At 41.7% G+C, this 22,431-nt stretch overlaps 1 protein-coding gene across 4 annotated transcripts in view; it reads left to right on the top strand.

Annotated features, from left to right (window-relative positions):
- The window catches only part of TLL1 (tolloid like 1), a 280,326-nt gene that overhangs the window by 232,463 nt on the left and 25,432 nt on the right, over positions 1-22,431 (top strand). For 3 of the 4 annotated variants that reach the window (XM_014611599.3, XM_019481422.2, XM_059721902.1), the window contains 2 exons: positions 4,707-4,957; positions 8,997-10,962. In XM_014611599.3, the coding sequence (XP_014467085.1) occupies positions 4,707-4,957; positions 8,997-9,131 (386 nt within the window). In that variant the 3' untranslated portion in view covers positions 9,132-10,962. Of the gene's footprint in view, positions 1-4,706; positions 4,958-8,996; positions 10,963-22,431 lie in introns of those variants that run through there. The other variant, XM_059721901.1, reaches the window with a different exon arrangement.

Below are 22,431 nucleotides of genomic sequence, written 5' to 3'. Positions count from 1 at the left end.
TTTAAAATCTTAACCAAAATTAGAAATCAAGCCTCCAAGTCGTGCAGCCGGTTAGAAATGAAACAGCAAAGTGACATGGCCAGATGCCTGGGGTACAGGGGCAGCATTTCTGCTTGCTACCATACCACCAGCACAATTGCACATCTGCTAGCAGCTGCTGGGTTTTTTTTTCACCCCCACTATCTTCCAAGTCTGCACAGAAGGCAATTGCTCTGTCACCTTCCCTAGTTATACCACTGCTTTGATCCTTCTCATTTCTATATTATTAGGATTACATGTATGAATCCTGCATGGCACCATTTTAAGCATTCAGCAGTTCCTGTTATTAATTCCAACCTGAGTTCAGACTGCTGAGCATATGACATCACAATTGGCCAGTTTTAGAGTTGGGCCTCATCCACAGAGCTCAGATATAGATCCTCTCTTGTACATAGCTCAGAGGTGTTTGGATTGTAGGATTTGGCTTAGTTCAGTATAAAAACATAACACAGCCTCACCGATTCCTAACATAAACTTATGAGTGTACAGATATCAGATGCTAGTTCCATCTGCACTTGCTGTGGAAAAGAGTGTCATAGGCAGAGGACTATTTCTTGGTGAGGAACAAGGAAGAGAACAACCTTCTAAAATAAACTCTGATGTTTTCACTGAGGTTTCCTTAGTTGTAAAGAAGAAGAAAAACACCCACCCACACCCCTTAAACATGGTTCTAAATACAGTTTTCCATCTGTTGTCAGCTGGCCTTGAATAATGTCTTTAAGTGACTAATGTAGAGCATTTATGCACTAGAAGTTCTAAGTTCTTATAGAAAGCTAAACATAATGGAAATTATCACCAATAGTAGCTAAAATATTTGAAATGGGAGTAGTGAATTGGACTTTTGGGGGGTTTTAAATCTTCAGGAGTTACTGCTTCTGTTAAGCAACCTGGTTATAGTCCAATAGATTGGTTTTAATGTTCATTTCCTTGATTTGAAATTCAAAATTTCTGAAATAGAGTTTTGGAAAATATTAAAATATATATATATAATTTAAACCAATTTTTAAACCAAATTTGTTACTGAGTCTCTAATATGAATGAATGCCTCTTAATAAAGTAGTGTTAACCCATATAGAGATTTATAGTGAGAATAATGGAATACAAAGTGGAATGAAATAAAGGATAAAACTGATCTAGCTGTCCTCAGAGGATTGTAGGAAAGTAGGCCTGGAAGGGATGTTACAAGGTCATTTAGTCTAGCTTCCTGCTCAAGGCAGGATCATTGCTGACTGTCCAATTTGCTCTTAAAATTTCCAAAGATGGAGATTCCACAATTTCTGTAGGTAGCCTATTCCAATGCTTGACCAACTTATATACATCAACCCTCATCAAGACAGAATCCAAGGTTGAGGAAGTAGAAGGATTGTGGGTTAGGCTACATGGGGGGCAAGGAGAAAGGGATTTGGTGGTAGGGGTCTGGTACAGACCCCCACACCAAGGGGAAGAAATAGATGCGGGGCTCCTGAAGCAACTCTCGGAGACCATAAAAGCTAAAGAGGCGGTAGTCATGGGGGACCTAAACTACCCGGACATCTTCTGGGAGACGCAGACAGCAAGGTCCCATCCCTCACGCAGGTTTCTAACCTGTGTACAGGACCTCCACCTGACACAGGAGGTGCATGGTCCCACTAGAGGGAATGCCATACTGGATCTGGTATTGGCAACAGGGGATAACATGATAGGGGACCTCCAGATCGGTAGCCATTTGGGAGACAGTGATCACCTAATAATAGAATTCAACATAAGATGTCGAGTGGGTAAGGTAACTAGTAGGGTGAAAGTGCTAGACTTTAGGAAAGCTGATCTCAATGCACTCAGGCGATTAGTCAAGGACGCACTGCAGAGTAGGAGTTTTGAAGGGATGGGAGCCCAAGAAGGGTGGCTGTGCCTTAAGGAAACAATCCTTCGGGCACAAAGCAAGACGATCCCCGAGCGAGGCAAAAAAGGGAAAGGGGCCAGGAGGCTTCCATGGCTGACCAGAGAAATCCAGGGCAGCCTAAGGGCCAGAAGGGGAGCACATAAAAAGTGGAAACAGGGTGAGATCACTAAAGATGAATATACTTCCTCTGCTCGTGCTTGTAGGGAGGCAGTTAGGCGGGCCAAAGCTACCATGGAGCTGAGGATGGCAACCCAAGTAAAAGACAACAAAAAATTGTTTTTTCGATATATTGGGAGTAAAAGGAAGGCCCAGGGAGGAATAGGATCCCTGCTAAATGGGCAGAAACAATTGGTGACAGACAGGGGGGACAAGGCTGAACTCCTCAACGAGTTCTTTGCCTCAGTGTTCCTAAGCGAGGGGCACGACAAGTCTCTCACTGGGGTTGTAGAGAGGCAGCAGCAAGGTGCCAGACTTCCATACGTAGATCCTGAGGTGGTGCAGAGTCACTTGGAAGAACTGGATGCCTTTAAGTCGGCAGGCCCGGATGAGCTCCATCCGAGGGTACTGAAGGCACTGGCCGACATCATTGCAAAGCCACTGGCGGGAATATTCGAACGCTCGTGGCGCACGGGCCAAGTCCCAGAGGATTGGAAAAGGGCTAACGTGGTCCCCATTTTCAAAAAGGGGAGGAAGGGGGACCCGGGCAACTATAGGCCGGTCAGTCTCACCTCCATCCTTGGTAAAGTCTTTGAAAAAATTATCAAGGCTCACATTTGTGAGAGCCCGGCAGGGCAAATTATGCTGAGGGGAAACCAGCACGGGTTTGTGGCAGGCAGATCGTGCCTGACCAATCTAGTCTCCTTCTATGACCAGGTTACGAAACGCCTGGACACAGGAGGAGGGGTGGATGTTGTATACTTAGACTTCAGGAAGGCCTTCGATACGGTATCCCACCCCATAATGGTGAACAAGTTAAGAGGCTGTGATATGGATGACTACACAGTCCGGTGGGTGGCGAATTGGCTAGAGGGTCACACCCAGAGAGTCGTGGTGGATGGGTCGGTCTCAACCTGGAAGGGTGTGGGCAGTGGGGTCCCGCAGGGCTCGGTCCTTGGACTGATACTCTTTAATGTCTTCATCAGTGACTTGGACGAGGGAGTGAAATGTACTCTGTCCAAGTTTGCAGATGACACAAAGCTATGGGGAGAAGTGGACACGCCGGAGGGCAGGGAAGAGCTGCAGGCAGACCTGGATAGGTTGGACAAGTGGGCAGAAAACAACAGGATGCAGTTCAACAAGGAGAAATGCAAAGTGCTGCACCTAGGGAGGAAAAATGTCCAGCACACCTACAGCCTAGCGAATGACCTGCTGGGTGGCACAGAGATGGAAAGGGATCTTGGAGTCCTAGTGGACTCCAAGATGAACATGAGCCGGCAGTGTGACGAAGCCATCAGAAAAGCCAATGGCACTTTATCGTGCATCAGCAGATGCATGACGAATAGGTCCAGGGAGGTGATACTTCCCATCTATAGGGCGCTGGTCAGACCGCAGTTGGAGTACTGCGTGCAATTCTGGGGGCCACACTTCAAGAGGGATGCGGATAACCTGGAAAGGGTCCAGAGAAGGGCAACTCATATGGTCAAGGGCCTGCAGACCAAGCCCTATGAGAAGAGACTAGAGAAACTGGACCTTTTCAGCCTCCGCAAGAGAAGGTTGAGAGGTGACCTTGTGGCTGCCTATAAGTTCATCACAGGGGCACAGAAGGGAATTGGTGAGTATTTATTCACCAAGGCGCCCCCGGGGGTCACAAGAAACAATGGCCACAAGCTAGCAGAGAGCAGATTTAGATTGGACTATCGGAAGAACTTCTTCACAGTTCGAGTGGCCAAGGTCTGGAACGGGCTCCCAAGGGAGGTGGTGCTCTCCCCTACCCTGGGGGTCTTCAAGAGGAGGTTAGATGAGTATCTAGCTGGGATCATCTAGACCCAGCACTCTTTCCTGCTTATGCAGGGGGTCGGACTCGATGATCTATTGAGGTCCCTTCCGACCCTAACATCTGTGAATCTATGAATCTATGAACTTCATTAGACATAAAGTTCTTTCTGATCTACTGAAGCTTGAGGCCATTGCTCATAGTCCTGTCCCCTACAGCTACAAAGGAATAGCCCATCTCCTTCCTCTTTATAATTGCCTTTCAGGTATATGAAGATTGTTATCAAATCCCTATCAGTCTTCTCTTCTTCAGACTTTAGTCCTTGTTCTTTCAACCTTTCCTCATAAGTCTTGCCTCCCAGGCCCTAACTTTTGTTCATCTGTGCTGAACTCTTTCCAGTCTATCCACATCTTTCTTGAAGTATGGGACCCAAAATGGATTCCTACAAACTGTTATTATCAATGAGGTATTTCCCATTGTTTGCTGAATAAATCCCATTACTGACAGGCAAAACATTCTGTGTCTTATGATGTCATGATATCGCAGCATTTTGACTATATTATTCCTCACAAGTTTGCTGTCCTTTCCCTTTTTTGGTTAAAACTGTTAACAGGAAATAAATTATAGAAAATATTTACATAAAATAAAAGTATGCATTCTGGAGCATTTTGAGACTCTTGTATTGGCAATATTTTTGTGTCCCATAATACTATTTAAAAATCATAAAATTATAAGCCACAATTATTCATATTGAGTAGTACCTTACTCAGTGAGTTTCTCAAAGAAAAGTATTGTGCTGAAATGTTTACTTGTGCTTGTCCTTTATTAACCTTTTTTTTTTTTTTGTTCCTACAGAGTGTGGTGGTCGACTGAAAGCTGAAACCAAGCCTAGAGATCTGTACTCTCATGCACAGTTTGGTGATAATAATTATCCAGTTCAAGTGGATTGTGAGTGGCTGCTGGTATCAGAACGTGGCTATCGAGTAGAGTTAACTTTTCAGACTTTTGAAGTAGAAGAAGAGGCAGACTGTGGTTATGACTATGTTGAACTCTTTGATGGCCATGATACGACAGCTATGAGACTTGGTCGATTTTGTGGATCTGGGGTAAGTAGTCAATTACTGAAACTTCTCTTTACTCTCTAATAAACAAACAAATAAATAAATAAACACAAAGATAAAAAAAAATCATCATAGTTACACTGTCCAATAATTTGCCCAAAATGTAGGTTTATAAAAATATATAAGTAAAAGAATTTAACGAAATCAGGGAAAGAGACATTTCTGTGACTAAGAATTTTTCCATTGAAATATTTTCAACCAATAAATATTCCTTGGCCTTTGTGAAAGGTTTTTTTGGTCATATCTTTTGCTGAACCAACTGTGTAGTTAGGAGAGATGTTAGACAAGCTTTCAAGCATAAAATTGCCCTTTTTCATGTCTAGGATAGAAGCAGACACAGCTTTAGCTAAATATCAGATAAAATAATAACGTGTACAACTCCATGTGCAAATGAAAACAGTCTGCTTAAAGGAATAGACGAAGTCTGTAAAGTAGGGGCAAAGATATTATCAGGAGTGTTTCAAAAGAAAAGAAGTACAGCAGAAGAGGTAATCTAATTAGTGGAGGAGCAAGACCATTTAAAAGGCAAAAAGGGTCTTTATTACCTTTGATGAAATGCAGGGAGATTAGTAAATATAGTAGGGAGATTACAGTGAGCCATAAAGCCATTGTCCATGTTTAGTCCACGTGTTTCAGTGTTCAGCAAAGTTATGAATTTCTATTTCCAAGCCTATCGTCTGAAGGTGTTTTGTAGATTTGCCTTGAATATAAGGATTGTGAGGTCAGAAAGGAGTGGTTGTTTTATGAAAAGCATCTGCTACCAGTGGCTATTTGTATCTGTCCTTTACATTTTTTTTCTGTGATAGTTTATTCTAGCGGATAGTTTCCATGAGGGCATTTGGTGCATTGATGAGACATGTATAGGACATGTAGGAATGTGGATGAGATTCTGTGATAGACATGTATGATCTGTGGATTCTGATTTTTATTGCGGGGAGAGAGTGTGTGGTGGCAGCGGAAGTATGTTGACAGGTTTTGCATTTGTACTTAGAGCAGGGTTGCGTCTGGTTTGGTGTCTGTTGTTTAGTGGGAAGCCTGTCTAACTCTATATCAACTATACAGTTGGTCTTGTAAAAGATGCCACTCTAAAAAATCCTTGCCTCTCACATAATTTCTGAACCATTATGGCTACATTATGCTACCTTCCTGGTCAATGGTACTTTTCAGATTGGTGAGGTGGGTATCATGAGTTTTTGCCTGCCTCTGTAGCAGGGGGCCTGACCTTTTACCTGGGATCTCTTGACATATATTAACAACCATTTACAGAAGCAGAATGTCGGCTGCCATGGTCCCCCTGCTTTACCTGTGGCAGGTTAGGATGTTATGTCTTACGTTGTGTCAGGGTTTGAGGGTACTTTTACTATACGTGTATAGGATGGATTGGACAGGGATGATCCAGCCCCAGGCAGGGGGTGTTGGACTAGATGACCTCTGGAGGTCCTTTCCAACCCTACTTCTCTATAATTTCTATGATTTCTCCTCTGACCAGATGTAGTAATTTCTGAGGCATGGGCAGATCTAGGATTTTGAAAAGAGGGGTACAGATGATGTAGCGTGTCCTTACATATAACACAACATATGCTTTTATTTCTCCAATTAAAAAGAAACTAAAAAGGTTGCTAATATGCTAGAGGCTTAGGCATTATTCGATTTAAGACTGATATAAGCTTGAAACAAGCATACTTTTATTGAAATGTGTATTAATTTCTTATTTTAAAAACACACTAAATAGGCAAATGATCATCAAAAGCTATTAGAATTAAATGTACACATCTTATTCAGATTCATAAAATCTAGAGGGTCTTGACAATACATCCAACACTTCAGCCTAAACTATGGCTCTTTACACTTTATATCGTGTGTGTGTGTGTATGACTACACAAAACTACCACAGAAAAAATACCTGCACTACAGTAGGGAAGGGCAAACAGTAAATTGATGTTAACTGCACAATAACTTTCAGTCTCAAGAACACTAAATAGCAACACAACTGGGAGAGATCTGCAAGGTATGGGACTGTAACACAGGGCGCATCCAGACAAGTGTGTATGTGTGGTTTGCAGTGCTACAGACCCACCTGCGGAGCTGCAAACTGAATACACTGCACATGCACGTGTTTGCTGCAATGCTGATTTGCAGCAGAGCAGGCTTTTTTTGACACCAGGAGATCCCAGTGTCAAAACAACCCACGCCTGAAAAAAATGGTGGCGCACATGGTGGTAATATGAACTGCCAAAAACTGGAATCTGGCTGGCTGGAGCCACAGTCCAGGCCCTGTGCACCCAGATTGCCACTGCTGGAGCCTTGGGAGCATGAACAACTGGTGCCTCCTAACACTGCGGGGGGCACCATGGCAGCAAGTGGGGACCACCAACAGCCACTGATGTCAGTGTCAGTGAGCAGAGACAGCCCGCAGCCACTGGCTTCAGTATTGATAGTAGTGAGCGGTGAGCGGAGGCTGCCCGCAGCTGCCACCGGCAGTGTTGCTGGGGGGGGGGGACCTCCTGCAGACGCTGCCGCCCACGTCAGCCAGTGGTGGTGGCCAGTCTCAGGGGGGCATGTGCCCCCACTACTCACCTCCTATGCCTGGGAGACCCCCAGAACCCCAGGTAAGGCTGGTGGGGCCAACCCAGGTGGTGGCCCTAGCCTCTCCTACCCTGACTGGGGCAACTTGCCATGACCCAGAGCTTGCATGCATACATGTTCCCTGGGACAAGTAGCAGTGGCACAACTATGTCACACCTCTGGGCCTAATTCCCTTATGCTAAATAGGAGTAGACTTTACAAGTAGACTCAGGTACATGATAGCAGTGACTTAATTATGGCCTGTTTTAGCATCTGGCTAACATCCTTCCTGGTTTTGCCTGTCAGTTCACCCATTCTTGCTGTTACCTGCTATAAGAAGATACATTTTTTCCCATTTGAGAATTTAATCATAGAAACCTTAAGGGCCAGTGGAAGCATTTGAGAGATCACTAGCCACTGAATTGACCTGTCATCACAGGAATAATTAAAATTGGTTTAAGAAAATGATTTAAAACATTTTTAGAAGTTTAAAATTACATTTTTTCTGCTCTTAAATTTATCCTACCATAAGTTTTCTTTACTGAAGAGTAAGGTATTTTATTTTAAAATGGCACAGACTCAGCCTAACTTTAAACCATTTTTGCAGATTTTAGAGGCATTTTTGGGTTGGTCTGCCCCTTGGTAGCAGTGTGCCCTGGTTTCCACGTTTACTCACCAAATCCAAAAATATGTCAGTGAAGATACTTCAACATTGGCTGCCTCCCGGAAGTTCAGATGCTCCCCTAAAAAGAGGAAGGTTTCAAAAACAGCTATAGAAATAGCCATTAGTTTGGATCATGTGTGTCAGGAGTAGATGGATGGGGTGTACTTGGGTGTGCCTGGCCAGGACTTGCTGCTTCAGAGGTGTAGACACGTCTTTTGTCTTCTCTGTGATTCCCAACTTCACTGTTGCTTGATTCACTATTTTCCTGTACTCCTAACAGGAGACCATACAGTTCCTGTGGTTAAGACCTATGACACTTTCCCTTACTTTATCCCCATATTCTATGCATGTGTTTATAAATATGTGGCTGACCTCATTAGGCATTTTATATTTGGGAGGAGATTTTCTCACATGTACTTGCTGTTGGGTTTCTTCCACCTTCTTCTGAAATAACTTTTTCTGGCCAAAGATGTGATGGTGGATAATACACACTATGGAACCATTCCAATATAGCCAGTCCTATGTTATTATATTTTATATTAGTCCTCTAAAAATGTTTTATGATTTTATGAGTGTTTTACCTCTAACTTTTGCACTGTAAGAGCAAGACCTTGAACTGTTGGAGTAAACTGTCTGTCAGCTATGGATGATATTTCTAGACACATTGACATTTAAGTTATGTCGTTTAATGAGAAATAAAATACCCATAAGAAAGTCTTGGTTGAACAAGAACAAGTTGACCTTGGTGTGGGGAAGAAAAAAAACAAAAACATTTTATTTGCTTGTTTATTTTAGCCCCCAGAAGAAATTTATTCAGCCGGGGATGCTGTTTTACTCCACTTTCATACTGATGATACAATCAACAAGAAAGGATTTCATATACGATACAAAAGTATAAAATACCAAGATAGCATTCACATCAAAAAATAATGCAGGATCCTAATTTCCAGAAAATAAGACAGGACGAGAGAACACAGTAGAAAAAAGGAAAATGTGTATGTTTGTTTAGTTTGTTTTTGATGGAATTTATCAGTACAAACATTTTATATTACATGAGTTCAGTTGAAAGGAAATCTTATGAGACCAGAAACATCTCAGTTCAAAAAGAAATGTTCAGGGATCCCAGTGGAATGGACATGATGACAATGTGTGGAATCCATCCTTGACTGTCTCTACAAAGCTGTTGAAAGGGCATTGCATCCTTGCAGGAAGACTATAAAAGCTTTTGTTCATAGTTTGACATTTGTCATAGATACCTGTAGAGTCAATCAGCCAAATCCAGGGGAAGTGACCCTGCAGACTGCTCTTCATTCTGACAATTGTCTGATGTCTAGAAGACAAAGCTCCTTCAGGTCACATACTCAAAATGCTGTCTTTATATCTTACACTAATTGCGGTGGCTGTGTATCTAAGATACAGTGCATGCAAAGACAAAAAAACGAAGCTATGAAATGAGAGGCTCTTCTGAAGTTGGTCTGTAAATTTTAGGAATTTCATTCGTCCTATCAGTGTGTAGAAACTGGAAAACTCATATCTCTGAAACACAACTGATCTTTAGAACATTTTTGTTTTAACACCTTTAAATGTCTGAAAGTTTGTATACGTCATCATATTATACTTGGAATTTGGATAGCATAAAGGGATGAAAGTATTGGGTTTATTAATTAAGTATGGTATATCTGATGATGTGCTTTTATCTTGCACTGAGCCTAAAAAGAGACTGAGTTCATACTTTATCAGCCTGTTATATAACAAAATCCTTGTCCATTGGGAAACAGAAATAATCATGATTGGAGTCATCTAAAACTCCACTTACTGATTTTATTTTCAGTTGTAAAAGTGTAACCGCTGCTAACCTATATTTCTTTGGGCCAGTTTGTGAAGGAGCTAAATCTCTGTTTCAGCTGATGAAAGGCTTCCTAAACAGTTGAGAGAACAGAAGCATTTGTTTTCTGGGAATAAGAGTTTCTGTGATGGCAAAAAACCCCATAAAAACAAAACAAAAACCCAGGATGTGTCGTTGAAAGATAATTTCTATGGTGCTATTCCATGAACATTAAAAACAAAAAAAACAAAACCAAGAAGTTTTAGACCTTTGAGCCAACAACTTAAGGATCATGAATGTCTCACTATGCCTGGCTGCATCTGAAGAATAAAGACTTATTAAGCGTTATGAAAAGATCATTGCAATGGCAGCACTAGTCCTGTCGAACAACTACTACTATTGCCTTAGAATTCTTGCACATGATCAAACAGATCTTCCTGTAGATACATCTTTAATTTGATAAATAATTTGACAAATTGAACATTTTAATGTATGCTAAGAAAGAGAACTTCAAGCAAAACCCATCTGCAGAGTTAGAGCATCTGCTGTAAATACATTGACCTGCTTTGATGTAGAAATATGCTACTTTTAGAATGAACTATTCTATGTGCTTTAAGCCAGACATGGTTTTAGTCATGATGTATATGCATTATGTAAGTATGTTCGAATGAGTGCTCTAGAAGGGTGGAAGTGCTGTATGGATGAAATGTTGAATTGTTTCTTTATGTGCCAAGTTCTATCAGAACTGTGTTCGACTGTAGCAACTTTCCTTTAAAGGTCTCACAGGCAGACAATGAGGACTTCTAGTCAGCAAGAACCAAGTTAAAATGAAATGTTATTTTGATATCCTTTGATGTAGGTTGCTACTCAAAATAGCTTAGTTTCTGTTACCTTACTATGAACATTCACTGGCACTAATAAATCCGGGGTTTTTTTCTTGTTTGTTTTTTGTTTTTATTTTTGAGGGTTTTTTTAACTGAAATAAAACCAAATAGATGTGTGCGTGTCATTGGCTATCTTAATATCCAGTTTACATTTCTGTATCATTCCTTTTCTTTCCAGCTTATGTATGCAAATGAATTTCAAAAGAATGAATCATATTACTCATCGAGATGTAATTGGACTTATATAATCTTGCATCCCTATCATTTTCTTTCAGTTTTTCAGAATACATAAACAGGAAGAAACAAACAACGTAACCTGTATAAGGGAAAAACTGTTGCTCAAAATCCTTTGCTTACAAAATTCCATCATAAAACTTGATGTAGCACAAAACTGTTTTAACTTTAATGCACAATATAATTTCATAGTTTATGTTAATTCTAGCACTGCTTAAGAAAACTTATCCTTCAATAGCATATTTAAAGTGTTAGAGAGTGCCTGGGGAAGGTAAAAAGGTACAGGGTTGTTTGACTATTTCCATATAACATGTCACATCACCCTTTTTTCAGTGGCTTTTACGATCTGGCCTCTTAAAATTTTCAGCCAAACTGCACTGAAAAATATTTCATCCTTTTACCTCCACTTAGTAAATATACTCCATTTCCTAATAATATTTATTCTGACCACAGAATTTGGCCCTCGGTTATCACTATTGAATAAGATTGTCTAGGTGCATGTAGGAAACGGAAGACTTTTCATTCATTAATCTCCCATTCCTATGAAAATGTATAGTCAGAATGGCCAGTCAGCTTCATGCTGGGGAAGAGAGTATAGATTAGTCAAGCTGAAGACACAAGTGAAGAGACCACCAGGACAAATCCCTCAGAGCTGTCATGCATGTACATTCTATAAATGACTTCTATTCCAGCCCCGTTGCAGTAGGTCTGAAGTTGGTATTCCAGCACTGAGCATGAAGGAGTCAGGGGGGCTCCTATGTTCACTGACAGTGATTTGTACTGTCTTTATTCTTCAAGTATTGAGTCTAAGTGCTTAGGCTTTGTAAAGGTAGGTTAAAATTTATCTTCAGTGGTTACTTTGGCTATCCAAAACCTCACATGCAGTGACTGTGTCTACTTTTGTGGTATGCCATGAAAACTAATTTAAACAAAATGGAAACATTTCATAATTCTTTGACATTTTGGCTTAAAATTGTTACAAAAATCACTTATTCAGTGTTTTCTGTTTCTCTGTTTCATGGCACGTGCTACAGAGATAAAGTATCCTTTATATTTCCAGTGATGAAATATGAGTAATGTTTTTAAAAAACACCATATTTTTGTCAATGAAACCTTGAAAACTACAGTGTGTATTGTAATGAACTTTTTGGAAGACTTCAAAGAAAAATCTACAAAATGGCTGAAGTGGTATTTAAAGGTATAAAATAGTGCTTGCAATGTACTGTGAATGCTCCAGTGAAAAGTGTTAGGAAACCTAGAATTAAATCCTAGTACTATTGAAATCATGACAAAATCTCCACTGATTCTCCACCCTAAATCACCACCCTAAATTTTAGTCTCAGCCTTGTCACCAGCTCAGTTATCTCAGGTAAGTCCCTTGACCTCAATTATTCCCTCTATAAGATGGAGATAAGATTTGTACTCAATTTTGTGAAATGCTTTGAGATTTATAGATGAAATAGGTTAACTAATATAATTAATTCTAGGAAATATTAAATTAATTAGTATTAAATAGATTTGATGTGTACAGCAGGGTCTTGTCCTACCAGTGGCCACCATAATGCAGTTGCAATTGGTCCATTCTGTTCCATAGGCCATGGTACTGAGCTAATACCATGTCCAGATAGATAAGAGATTTATATCCCTTGAAGACTTTTACCTCATAATGAAAAAAGGACAAAAGTCAGTGACAATTGATTTCAGAGCATTGTTACTTCAGTTACAAAGGAGCAGCTAAAACCAAAATGTCATGTAGATCTGGATAAAATGCTGTGCTCAGCCTGTCTTTTTGTCTGTATGCAGCTTGTTAAAGTATATCACAACATCTAGTTGGGGGGGCCCAATGTCTGGTTAGGAAGAGATATCAAGTGGGGTTTCTCAAAGATCTGTCCTGGGTCCGGTACTGTTGAATATACTCATTAATGATTTGGGTAATGGGATCGAGTGCATGCTTAGCAAATATGCAGATGACACCAAGTAGGTTGGAGCTGCAGATACTCCAGAGAGTAAGGTTAGGATCCAGAATGACCAGAATAAACTGGAGAATGATCTGCAGTTAATCAGGTGAGGTTCAACAAGGACAAGTGCAAAGTCCTGCACTTGGGCCTGAATAATTGCATGCACAAATACAAACTGGAGAATAAGTGACTAGGCTGCAATACTGCAGAGAAGGACCAAGGGGTTACAGTAGACCTTAAGGTGAATTTGAGCCAACAGTATGCTCTTATTGTGCAAAAAAAAACCCTGAAGAAAACCAAAAAGCCAGCAGCATACTGGGATGTATTAAAAGGAGTGTTACTTACACATCATGGGAAGTTATTCTTCTGTTCTATTCACAATAGATGAGTCCTCACCTGGAATCCTTTGTCCAGCTCTGGGCTTCACACTTGAAGACGTATGTGCACAGTTTGGAAGGAGTTTAGCTCAGGCAACAAAAAGGATTAGGGAGCTGGGAAGCAAGACTTACGAGGAAAGGCTGAAAGAACTATAGTGATTTATCTTAGAGAAGAGAAGACTGAGGTGGGGATTTGATAACAGTCTTCAAATACCTGAAGGGCTCATTGTATATCTCTATGGAGATGAGGTTCTTTGGATGAATCTGATATCTTTTATTAGACCAATTCAAATAGTTGGAGAATAGTTATTAGGCAAGCTTTCGGGTTCAAAAACCCTTCATCAGGCTAAGGAAGTTTCAGCAGTTGGTGTGTGCTCTTCCTGGATGGAATGAAAAGTAAAGAAGCCAGCAGCTGGGCTGGTATGCATACAAGACAGGTAGTCAGTGAAAATGTAGATTGAGGAGTCAATGGGTGAGAGACAGGCGAGGGGTGGGGGGGAGAGAGAGAAGGGGGATGAAAGTGGAGAGATACCTGGGGAGTCAGATGTCAGGCAGGTTATAATGTGTCATATATCCAATGTCTATATTTAGATGGGCTTTTCTCTGTGGTTGTAGAGGACAGAACTAAGAGCAATAATCTTCATCATGGGAAATTTATGTTGAAGATTAGGAAAAACTTTCTGACTATGAGAGGTGGTGAAGCACTGAAGAAAGTTACTTAAAGAAATTGTACAATACAGTTGTACAAACTGCTCTTGGAAGTTTTCAAGAGCAGGTTAGATGGACGTGGGGTAGGGTGGTTTAGTCAGGGATGATCTTCCCTTGAGCAGGGGCTGCACTAGATGACCCTGTGAAGTCCCTTCCATCACTGTTTTCCTATGATCTTGTATTGTTCTGAGAACCATGAACTAAGGATGAGTTAGAAGACATCAGGTTATTAATATTATTATAACATTATTTTTCTATTTCAGATAGTTTACATCAAGTAAATAATCGGTTGCAAACATGCTGAGGACCACGGTTTGCTAGAAAAGCAAAGGCTATCCTCTGTTTTTTTTATACAATAGGAGAAATTGCTATTGGCCTCTGAAGGCATGCAGTGCTAACTTTTGAAATGGGTGATCTCACCTGCAGCCTGTTATTCAGCTTCTCTTTTTAATCAAGAATCACCAGAGTTTGACTGCTTCTTAACTTTATTTATTAGAATTTCCATTTTGATAGAAGTTAGTCTATAAGGACATGTCTAGATGAGTGTGCATGTGTGTTTCCTTGGGGACAAATAGCAGTGGCACATAAGTGTGCTGCTGCTACTTGCCCTCTGGAAATGCTCTTGCATGCACACTCTGGCGCACAGCAATTTGCCCTGGTGGGGTATGGGAGGCTGGGGCCAGCACATGGGCTCCAGTGGCGGCAATCTAGCACACAGAGTATGGCTGGTAGCTGGAGTGTGGCTCCGGCTGCCAGGCTCTGTTTTCAGGCAGTGCACAGTACCCCACATGTGCCCACCCGCCTTTTTTCAGGTGTGGGTTTTTTGACACCAGGATTTTCTGATATCAGAAAATTCTGACACACTGCAAATTTGCAGTATGGTGAATGCTTGCATGTGTGGCACATGTGATTTGTGGTGCTGCAAATAGGACAGTGGCACTGCGTGCCACAAGTGCATGCTTGTCTGGACACGCACTAAGGTGCCACCCTTCCCTGTCTTTTATCTAGCTTTGGTTGAACATGGAGAAGAATCCACTCTGTAGTAATGAGTGATAAAAGACCAGTGAGGTTGCACAAGTTAATAATTGACTATAGTAAAAGTTCATTGCTCTATTTTTTCATTTACAGTTTTGTAAAATTGGATGCAAGAATGAAGGGTGCATTGTAAGCAGAAAACGTGACAGGAATGAGCCAAGCACAGTCACAGTGTGCAAGATTCAAAATATAATTATACTGTAGTAAAGAAAAATACTGAATTTATACAAAACAGCGGATGTCTGTGAACCAAAGTCTGCCCTCTGTTATACCCTAGCAAAGGTTCTAACTTTTACTGAAGCCACTAGGGCTTTCAAATGTAACAAAGGGTGGAATTTGGCTGATTTATTTTAGAAGTTAATTTTAAACAGTACATGCATTCATTATCAGTCCCAGCAAAATAAACACTCTTGTGCAGCAGATGTGCTAATCCTCCAATTAATCTTTCATAATGATTAAATGCTTTGTACTATGTTGCTGCCATCTTTGCTAAAGAAGACTTATGTAATTAGTTAGATGAGTGGATTAGTCAGTACATTATCATCTCCAGAACTGCAATGAACTCTAGGCACCCTAAGTACAATCTGTGTGCAGGTCATTTTGAGGAACTAAATCCCTTACAGCACAATCTTTATGGAGCAAAACATAATAGTAAAGCTTATCCTAAATAATTTCTTGCTTGCTATCATTTATTAATGGTGTAATATAATTCATCAATTTTTTTTTCCTTTGGAATCTCAGGTTTAACTCATAGGTGCTATATAAATAGAGAAAAATGTATGCCTTTTGTGAATTTTGTAATTAAGATAATTAAAAAAAAGCAGGCAGCCAAGTCATACCAATTTAAAAATTAAATGTATCAAATTCAACATAGACACCAGTTAATCAAGCCAAAGAAACTATTCTAATCAAATTTCTCATTTATATTAGGCAACAATTCTGAATTCCTGATGACAGCAAGGTGTTGCACTCACAAAGCATAATTCAAATAGAGCTTGTTGAAAAGGTCTACATAAAGAAAACAACAAACAGCTGAAATCTCAACTTCTTGAGGCAGTCTAAACAACTGGTTACCGTCACCCTGTCTTTTCCTTTCCTTGTACCCCTCTTGTGTATCTCAAGTCTTACCACACAACAGTTCCTATTTATTTAAGGGAGGGAGATTTGTATGCATACATTTTTATGATTTTTCCTTGTGTTGCATACTGCCATTCTTCCTATATCATTTCCTTTTCATATGCATTTTAAAAATCACTTAACACATGACAAGAAGGGCTGTGTGAAGCTTTGGTCATTGATTCGATTTGAAGGAGATTTGGCCCAATTCAGCAGCTGAATCTCCAAATCCAAATTGAATCAGGAGACCCATTAATCTCTCTGAATCCAATCGGAAGCCTCTGATTCGATTCAAAGAGGTTTGGAGAGATTTGATGACTCAGCCATAGAAACAGCCTTATATGTTTTTTTCTATGTACCTTGAGGTACCAGGCGTGGTTCATGAATGCTGAGATGGTGGGGTGGATGGAGCATCCCATGGGAGCATGGGGCTGGGGGGGGGGGGGAAGGTCCCCTGTGTGCTTGGCAGCAGACCCAGAAGTGGACCAGAAGTACTTGCAGTCCACTTCTGGGCCTGCCGTGGAGAGCACAGGGGACCCACCCCCTCACTTGGCAATTTGGCCAAATCGAATCAGGACAGTGATCTGAATTGCTGTCCCCCAAATTGGGCCAAATCCAAATCAAAATTGAATACTGCCCGCTTCACACACCCCTAATGGCGAGTACTTCCAAAACACAAGATAGCAGTAATAAGTATCATTGATAGCTCGCTCAGCTAGTGAGTTTCCAAGATGCAAAAGTGTGTGAAAAACCCTAGGTTATGCTAGATTTGGTACTCTGAGGTCACATTGAAAGAATCCATAAAAATAAATGGAGGCATGGAGTTACAGTGAATGAGCAGTAGGAGATGCAGTGTACACTTCAGCTGCTATGAAGTGTGTGAATCCCAAGAATGGAATTGTTTAGAGCATCCCAAGAAAATATATATTGGAATAAAAATGCACTTAGTGCATACTTTAAGCTGAAATGTCCAGTGTCTGAGATGGTAGTGGGTAAGCCCCATCACTTCAGACATTTAACACTAGATTGTACAAAATATTGGGTTATAGGGAGAAAGTCTGAATTTTGCACAACTCAGCTGCCTGCCTAAAGAGATCTTTCCATCTTGGAGTATAATCAAATATATTATATAGTTATGCTATTTGATAAATTAATTGAAACCCTTGTTGAAAGGCTGTTTTTTCTGTTTAAAGTGAGGAGAAATTGGTTAAGTTTCAAAAGCATTTACTGCCCTAGGTAAAATCAGAAATAGCAACAACTGCATGATCCAAGACAAGTTCCAAAAATAAATTTAGCTAGTATATGATTGCTAATGACAGTCAGTGCACTTGTCCTGATTGAGTTATTATGAAGAGCAATCTGGATAGAAACTTGTTTAATTTATGTCTATTTTAGTCATGTCCTTATATTTGTAATATCTGTTGTGTATGATTTTTATACAAACAGTTTTCATAAGGGTAACTCCCATACCCTTTGTCATAATCATAAGATCAAATTGAGATCTCTGTTATTAGCCACTTAGAAATATTCAGTGATGTGATGGCAGTGAAGAGAGTGGCATAATGAAGATATTCAATAAAAGAGTTCTATATAGTTTCATCAACATATCAGTTTTTTTAAAGTACTTTTTTGGACGTGACAAGTTTGCAGCTGGAGGTAGGACCACATTTCCAAATAAGGGGCTAGCCAACTCCTGCATTTGGTTGGCCAGATTGATGCTTAGGCCTCATCCACATGAGTGAGCATGCGCATGTTCTGGTATCTCAGAGCGGTTTAAGAAAACATAGGAGGCACACCACAAATGAAAAGATGTTCCCCACACTGCAAATATGCAGTGCAGACTCTAAGTCTTATGCCAGGAAATCCTGCTATCAAAAGGAAACGCAGTAGAAAGAAGCAGTGTAGGAAATGCTCCTAGAGCATGCCCTGAAGCAACTGGAGGCTGAGACCCCCAAGGAGATGCTCTAGCACTGAGCCAGTGTCTCTCTATGCCTGCTGCATACCCCTGGTGCTCCAGCATGCTGCCTCAGTGTGCTGAAGGAAATAAAAGGGGGGCAAGGCTGGCAGCAGTGGCCTGAACCCAGGCTCTATCCCCAGTAAGCAGAGACATGGGGGTGGGGGAACTGTGGGGGTAGGGAGGAACTGTCGAGGGGGTCTCCTATCCCATCCCTCACCCCCGCAACAGCAGCACCCAGCAGTGGGCCCTCACATTACTCATGGCTCACTGCAAACAGAGTCCTCCGGCAGTGCGCTATGTTGCCTGAGACCTGAAAGCGACATGTGGTGCACACAGCCAGCCCAGCCCGCTGGTGCATGCCTTCAGACAGGACCAAGCTGGCTCCTACTGCCTCCTGGGGCTCCCAGTACTGCAGGCAGCAGCTGTGTACCATCAGGCCAGGCCAGCTCCTACCTCTACATGCCTGCCAAATTGAGGCAGGAGCTGGCCTGGCTCGATGGTGCGTGGCTCCTGCCTGCAGTGCCAGGAGCCCTGGGTGGTGGCAGGAGCCAGTACAATTCTACCTGAAGGCATGAACCAGCAGGGCGGGCCAGCTCCATGTACCACATGTAGTCCCTGGGTCTCGGGCAGTGCCATGCACTGCCAGGGGGCTCTGCCTGCAATGGGCCATGAGTGCCAGGAAGGCCCACTGCTGGCTGCTGTTGCTCTGAGGGGTGGTTGTGTGCCATGGGGGGTGGGGAAGCAGGGGACCCACTCTTCCCATACAGTCTCTTCCACCCCCACACAGTCCCCCCATAAACCCCTCACAATCTACCCCACAATCCCACCCACAAACCTCACACCCATGAACCCCCTCACAATCCACCCACAAACCCCATGCCCACAAATCCCCCACTCCTACCCACATACCCACAAACCCCACACCCACAACCCACCCACAAGCTCCACACCCCCCCACAAAGCTCATCCACAAAACCCACACCCACCCCTACATCAACCCCCAAACCTCCACAACCCCCCACACACCCCAAGCTTCCCACCCACCCCCCTTCACCACCCCAAACCCCACATGCCCTCACAAATCTGAGACCCCACATGCCCAGCTGCTAGATGGGACAGGACCTGCTGGTGGGAGCCACAGCTGCAGGAGCAACTGCCACCCTGACCCATGCCCGTACTGTTGCTGGGAATGCAGCCCTGGCTGTGGGGGGAGGGCTCCTAGTCCCAGAGGGTGTGATGGGCTGGGGGAAGGGATGGAGATGGCAGCAGGGGTGGGTGGTGGGCTGGGGGGGATTGAGGTGGCAGCTGTGTCTTAGCGTGCATGTGATAGGCCAGGGGTGGCAGCAGGAGTGTGTGCGTGTGTATGAGAGGGAGAGAGAGAGAGAGAGAGAGACGGGGGTGGGGGATGGCAGCGCGCTTCAGGTAGGAGAGGCTACCAGAGCCGGTCTTTGACCCCCCCCCCCCAAACCATCTAGAGCAGCTTGTGCAGAGGGAGGCTGGCCTGGAAGGGACTTGCTCAGCCCAGTCCCTGAGCCCCAGTCAAGGGTTTCCCAGGAATGACATGGGGATTGCTGGGGCCTTGGCACAGGTGCAAGGAGCAGAGCAGTCTAGAGCCTCTAGCTCCCCCTGGCTGAAGATCCAGGAGGAGCTGTGGGCAAAGTCAATTTGTCCCAAGTGGCACAATTTGCCCCACACCAAAGTGCATGTTCAGGCATGTGTGCTGAGGCACAAATCTCTGGCATAAATTTGTGCCGCCGCTAATTGAGCTGCTGCAAGTACACATGCCTGCATGTGCGGACATGTCCTTTGGTATATAATGTAGTCATCTACACACTTTGGTGGTGATCTGAGCTCACAAATGTTTGGAAAATGGGCTGCCTGCCTGCGCTGCTTGTACACCCCATTTTAGGTTATAAAGAGGATCTCCCCATTACAGAACATTTTTAGCTTAATATATGATGTCCTAGTTACATACTAATTGACATTAATAAGTGAATAAACCACTTAATAAGTATTTGGATAAACCTCGGAATACTGGAATCAGAAAGGGAGATAGGAACAGCAGGTAGGGGAGCTGGATAGGAGTGGAAATTCTGGCCATGCCCTGGTCACTCTTCCCCTTTAGCATCAACTCTTTGTTACTGTGTGAGATGAGATGCAGATCTCGAGGGACCTATGATCTGTCTTAGTAAATGGCCATTCTTATGATTACTGCAGCTGTCATGCACCAAAAAATCTATTTTCTAAACACTCCATCTTTTAAGTTCATATCTGTATTATATTTATGTATAAGCACATTGCAAACTTGCTGAGAAAATGTTTTGCAATATTTTAATTCTCAAAGGAACGACCCTGAAACTGCCTGTCACTGCTATAGGCCTAGCCTCAGAAAGGTCTTTGTATTGCATAGTACAAATAAACATTCAAGTATGTAAATGTTATATGTTAATTATATTATGGCCCAATTTTCTCAAAGCAATTTTTATTTTCTTCTATTTAAGTTATTCCACACACATACATACTACTTAACCATTAATGCATTTTCCCTAAAATGTACAGGATCTGAAATCCCATTGCTGACCTTATTTTTTTAATTCTTTGCTTAGGTTACTCTTTTGTTATTCATTCTCCTAGTAAGGCTGTCTGTGGGATTCTGTACTTGGATGTCTCAGAATGTCTAGAACCAGGAAAAAGATTAATTTTAAGGAAATAGTATGGATCTTATTTTGCTAATTTCTTTCTCTGGGGCAGGGACTGAATCTTACTGTGATGATGTGCCCCACGAAGAGTTCAAAAGGGAAGTTCTAATGGAGAATATATTCTACTGAGTCTGATTAAAAAGTAAGAAAAGGCTTTCAGCTTTGTTTGACTATTAAAGAATATCTGATTAAAAAGAATTTATAGAAGAGTTGCAAAGAGAAAGAAAGGAATGCTAGATGCTAGCTTTCTGCCTGATATATCTGTCAGAACTCTTCAGATTTGTATTATAGCAAGGGGAAAAGTCTTTTTCTATAAAATGATGTCTAAGAGCACATTTTAGGAAATCCTGTGGATATACACCTTTTCAATGAGAACAGCAGAATAAAGTATACATTCCATTTTTTGTAGTTTATTCTTTTTTTCTTTCTTTTTCCTGTTCTAGGAGAGTAATTCTCAGTTCATTGTTATAAATTAAAGCTATTTACTTGGTTGATCTAATGAAAGATATCACTTCTACTCAAAGAACCTTGCCAACTATTTGCGGGGAAATTTCAGAATGTTCCGGTCTTAAATATTTCAAACATATACCTTTAAATCAGACACCTTATCAGAATTAACTCCATAAAAATAATTGGCCAAATATATGGTAAGCAGCAGATAAAAGCACACTTCAGGTATATAGAAGCATTGCATTTAGATTGTTCTATCCAAGGTTAGGCTGATCTAAATGCCACGTTGTACAAGCATTCACAGGGCTTAGATCACCCTAAAAATGGTGTTCACCTTTGAGATGAACTAACTTTAGATCAGTAAAGGGTTAATCTGACCTAGTAAATGTTAACCTGGCCTATGAATGTCTGAACATGTTCACAGAACATCTCCAGTGCTGAGAAGGCCCAAGCATTCACCACTGCTCCAGAGATGTGTTTTTTTAACCTCCGTGACCAAGCTATTTCTCCTCCCTGATTATGCCACCACTTCGCCTGTCAACCCCCTCAGCTTACCTCTGGCCGCCCAAGTCTACTCCCATCAAGCAGCAAATGCACATACAGAATCCCAACTTGGGTTTTGGCAGCTTACACTAAACTGCCTAAACCTAATCCAGGTCCAGTGAATGCTTGTTTGCACCCTTTCAAAGCATTGTTATTGTTTGAGATGCACTGGAAGCATTTCTTATGATAGATAATGGCTTGAAACTTTTGGTTTGTAGAATTTTCAAACATTAAACTTGTTCTGAGAACAATACAATGTTCATATACAGGCCATCAATGGTTAAGAATAAAATATCATCAATATATATCCCATAGATACCATAGCTAATCCATCTTGAAATTTGTATTCATAGTTCCAAATGAAGCAAAGAACTGCTATCTAAGCAGTGAATATTAGCTTGTGGTATTATTTAAATAGGATGCAGTTTCTTTTAAGTAATTAGA

Source organism: Alligator mississippiensis, chromosome 2 (genome assembly GCF_030867095.1).
Source record: "Alligator mississippiensis isolate rAllMis1 chromosome 2, rAllMis1, whole genome shotgun sequence".
In the NCBI taxonomy this organism is placed as follows: Eukaryota; Metazoa; Chordata; order Crocodylia; family Alligatoridae; genus Alligator; species Alligator mississippiensis.
Note: the sequence above shows the minus strand (reverse complement) of the source record. Positions and strands in the feature narration are given on the sequence as shown.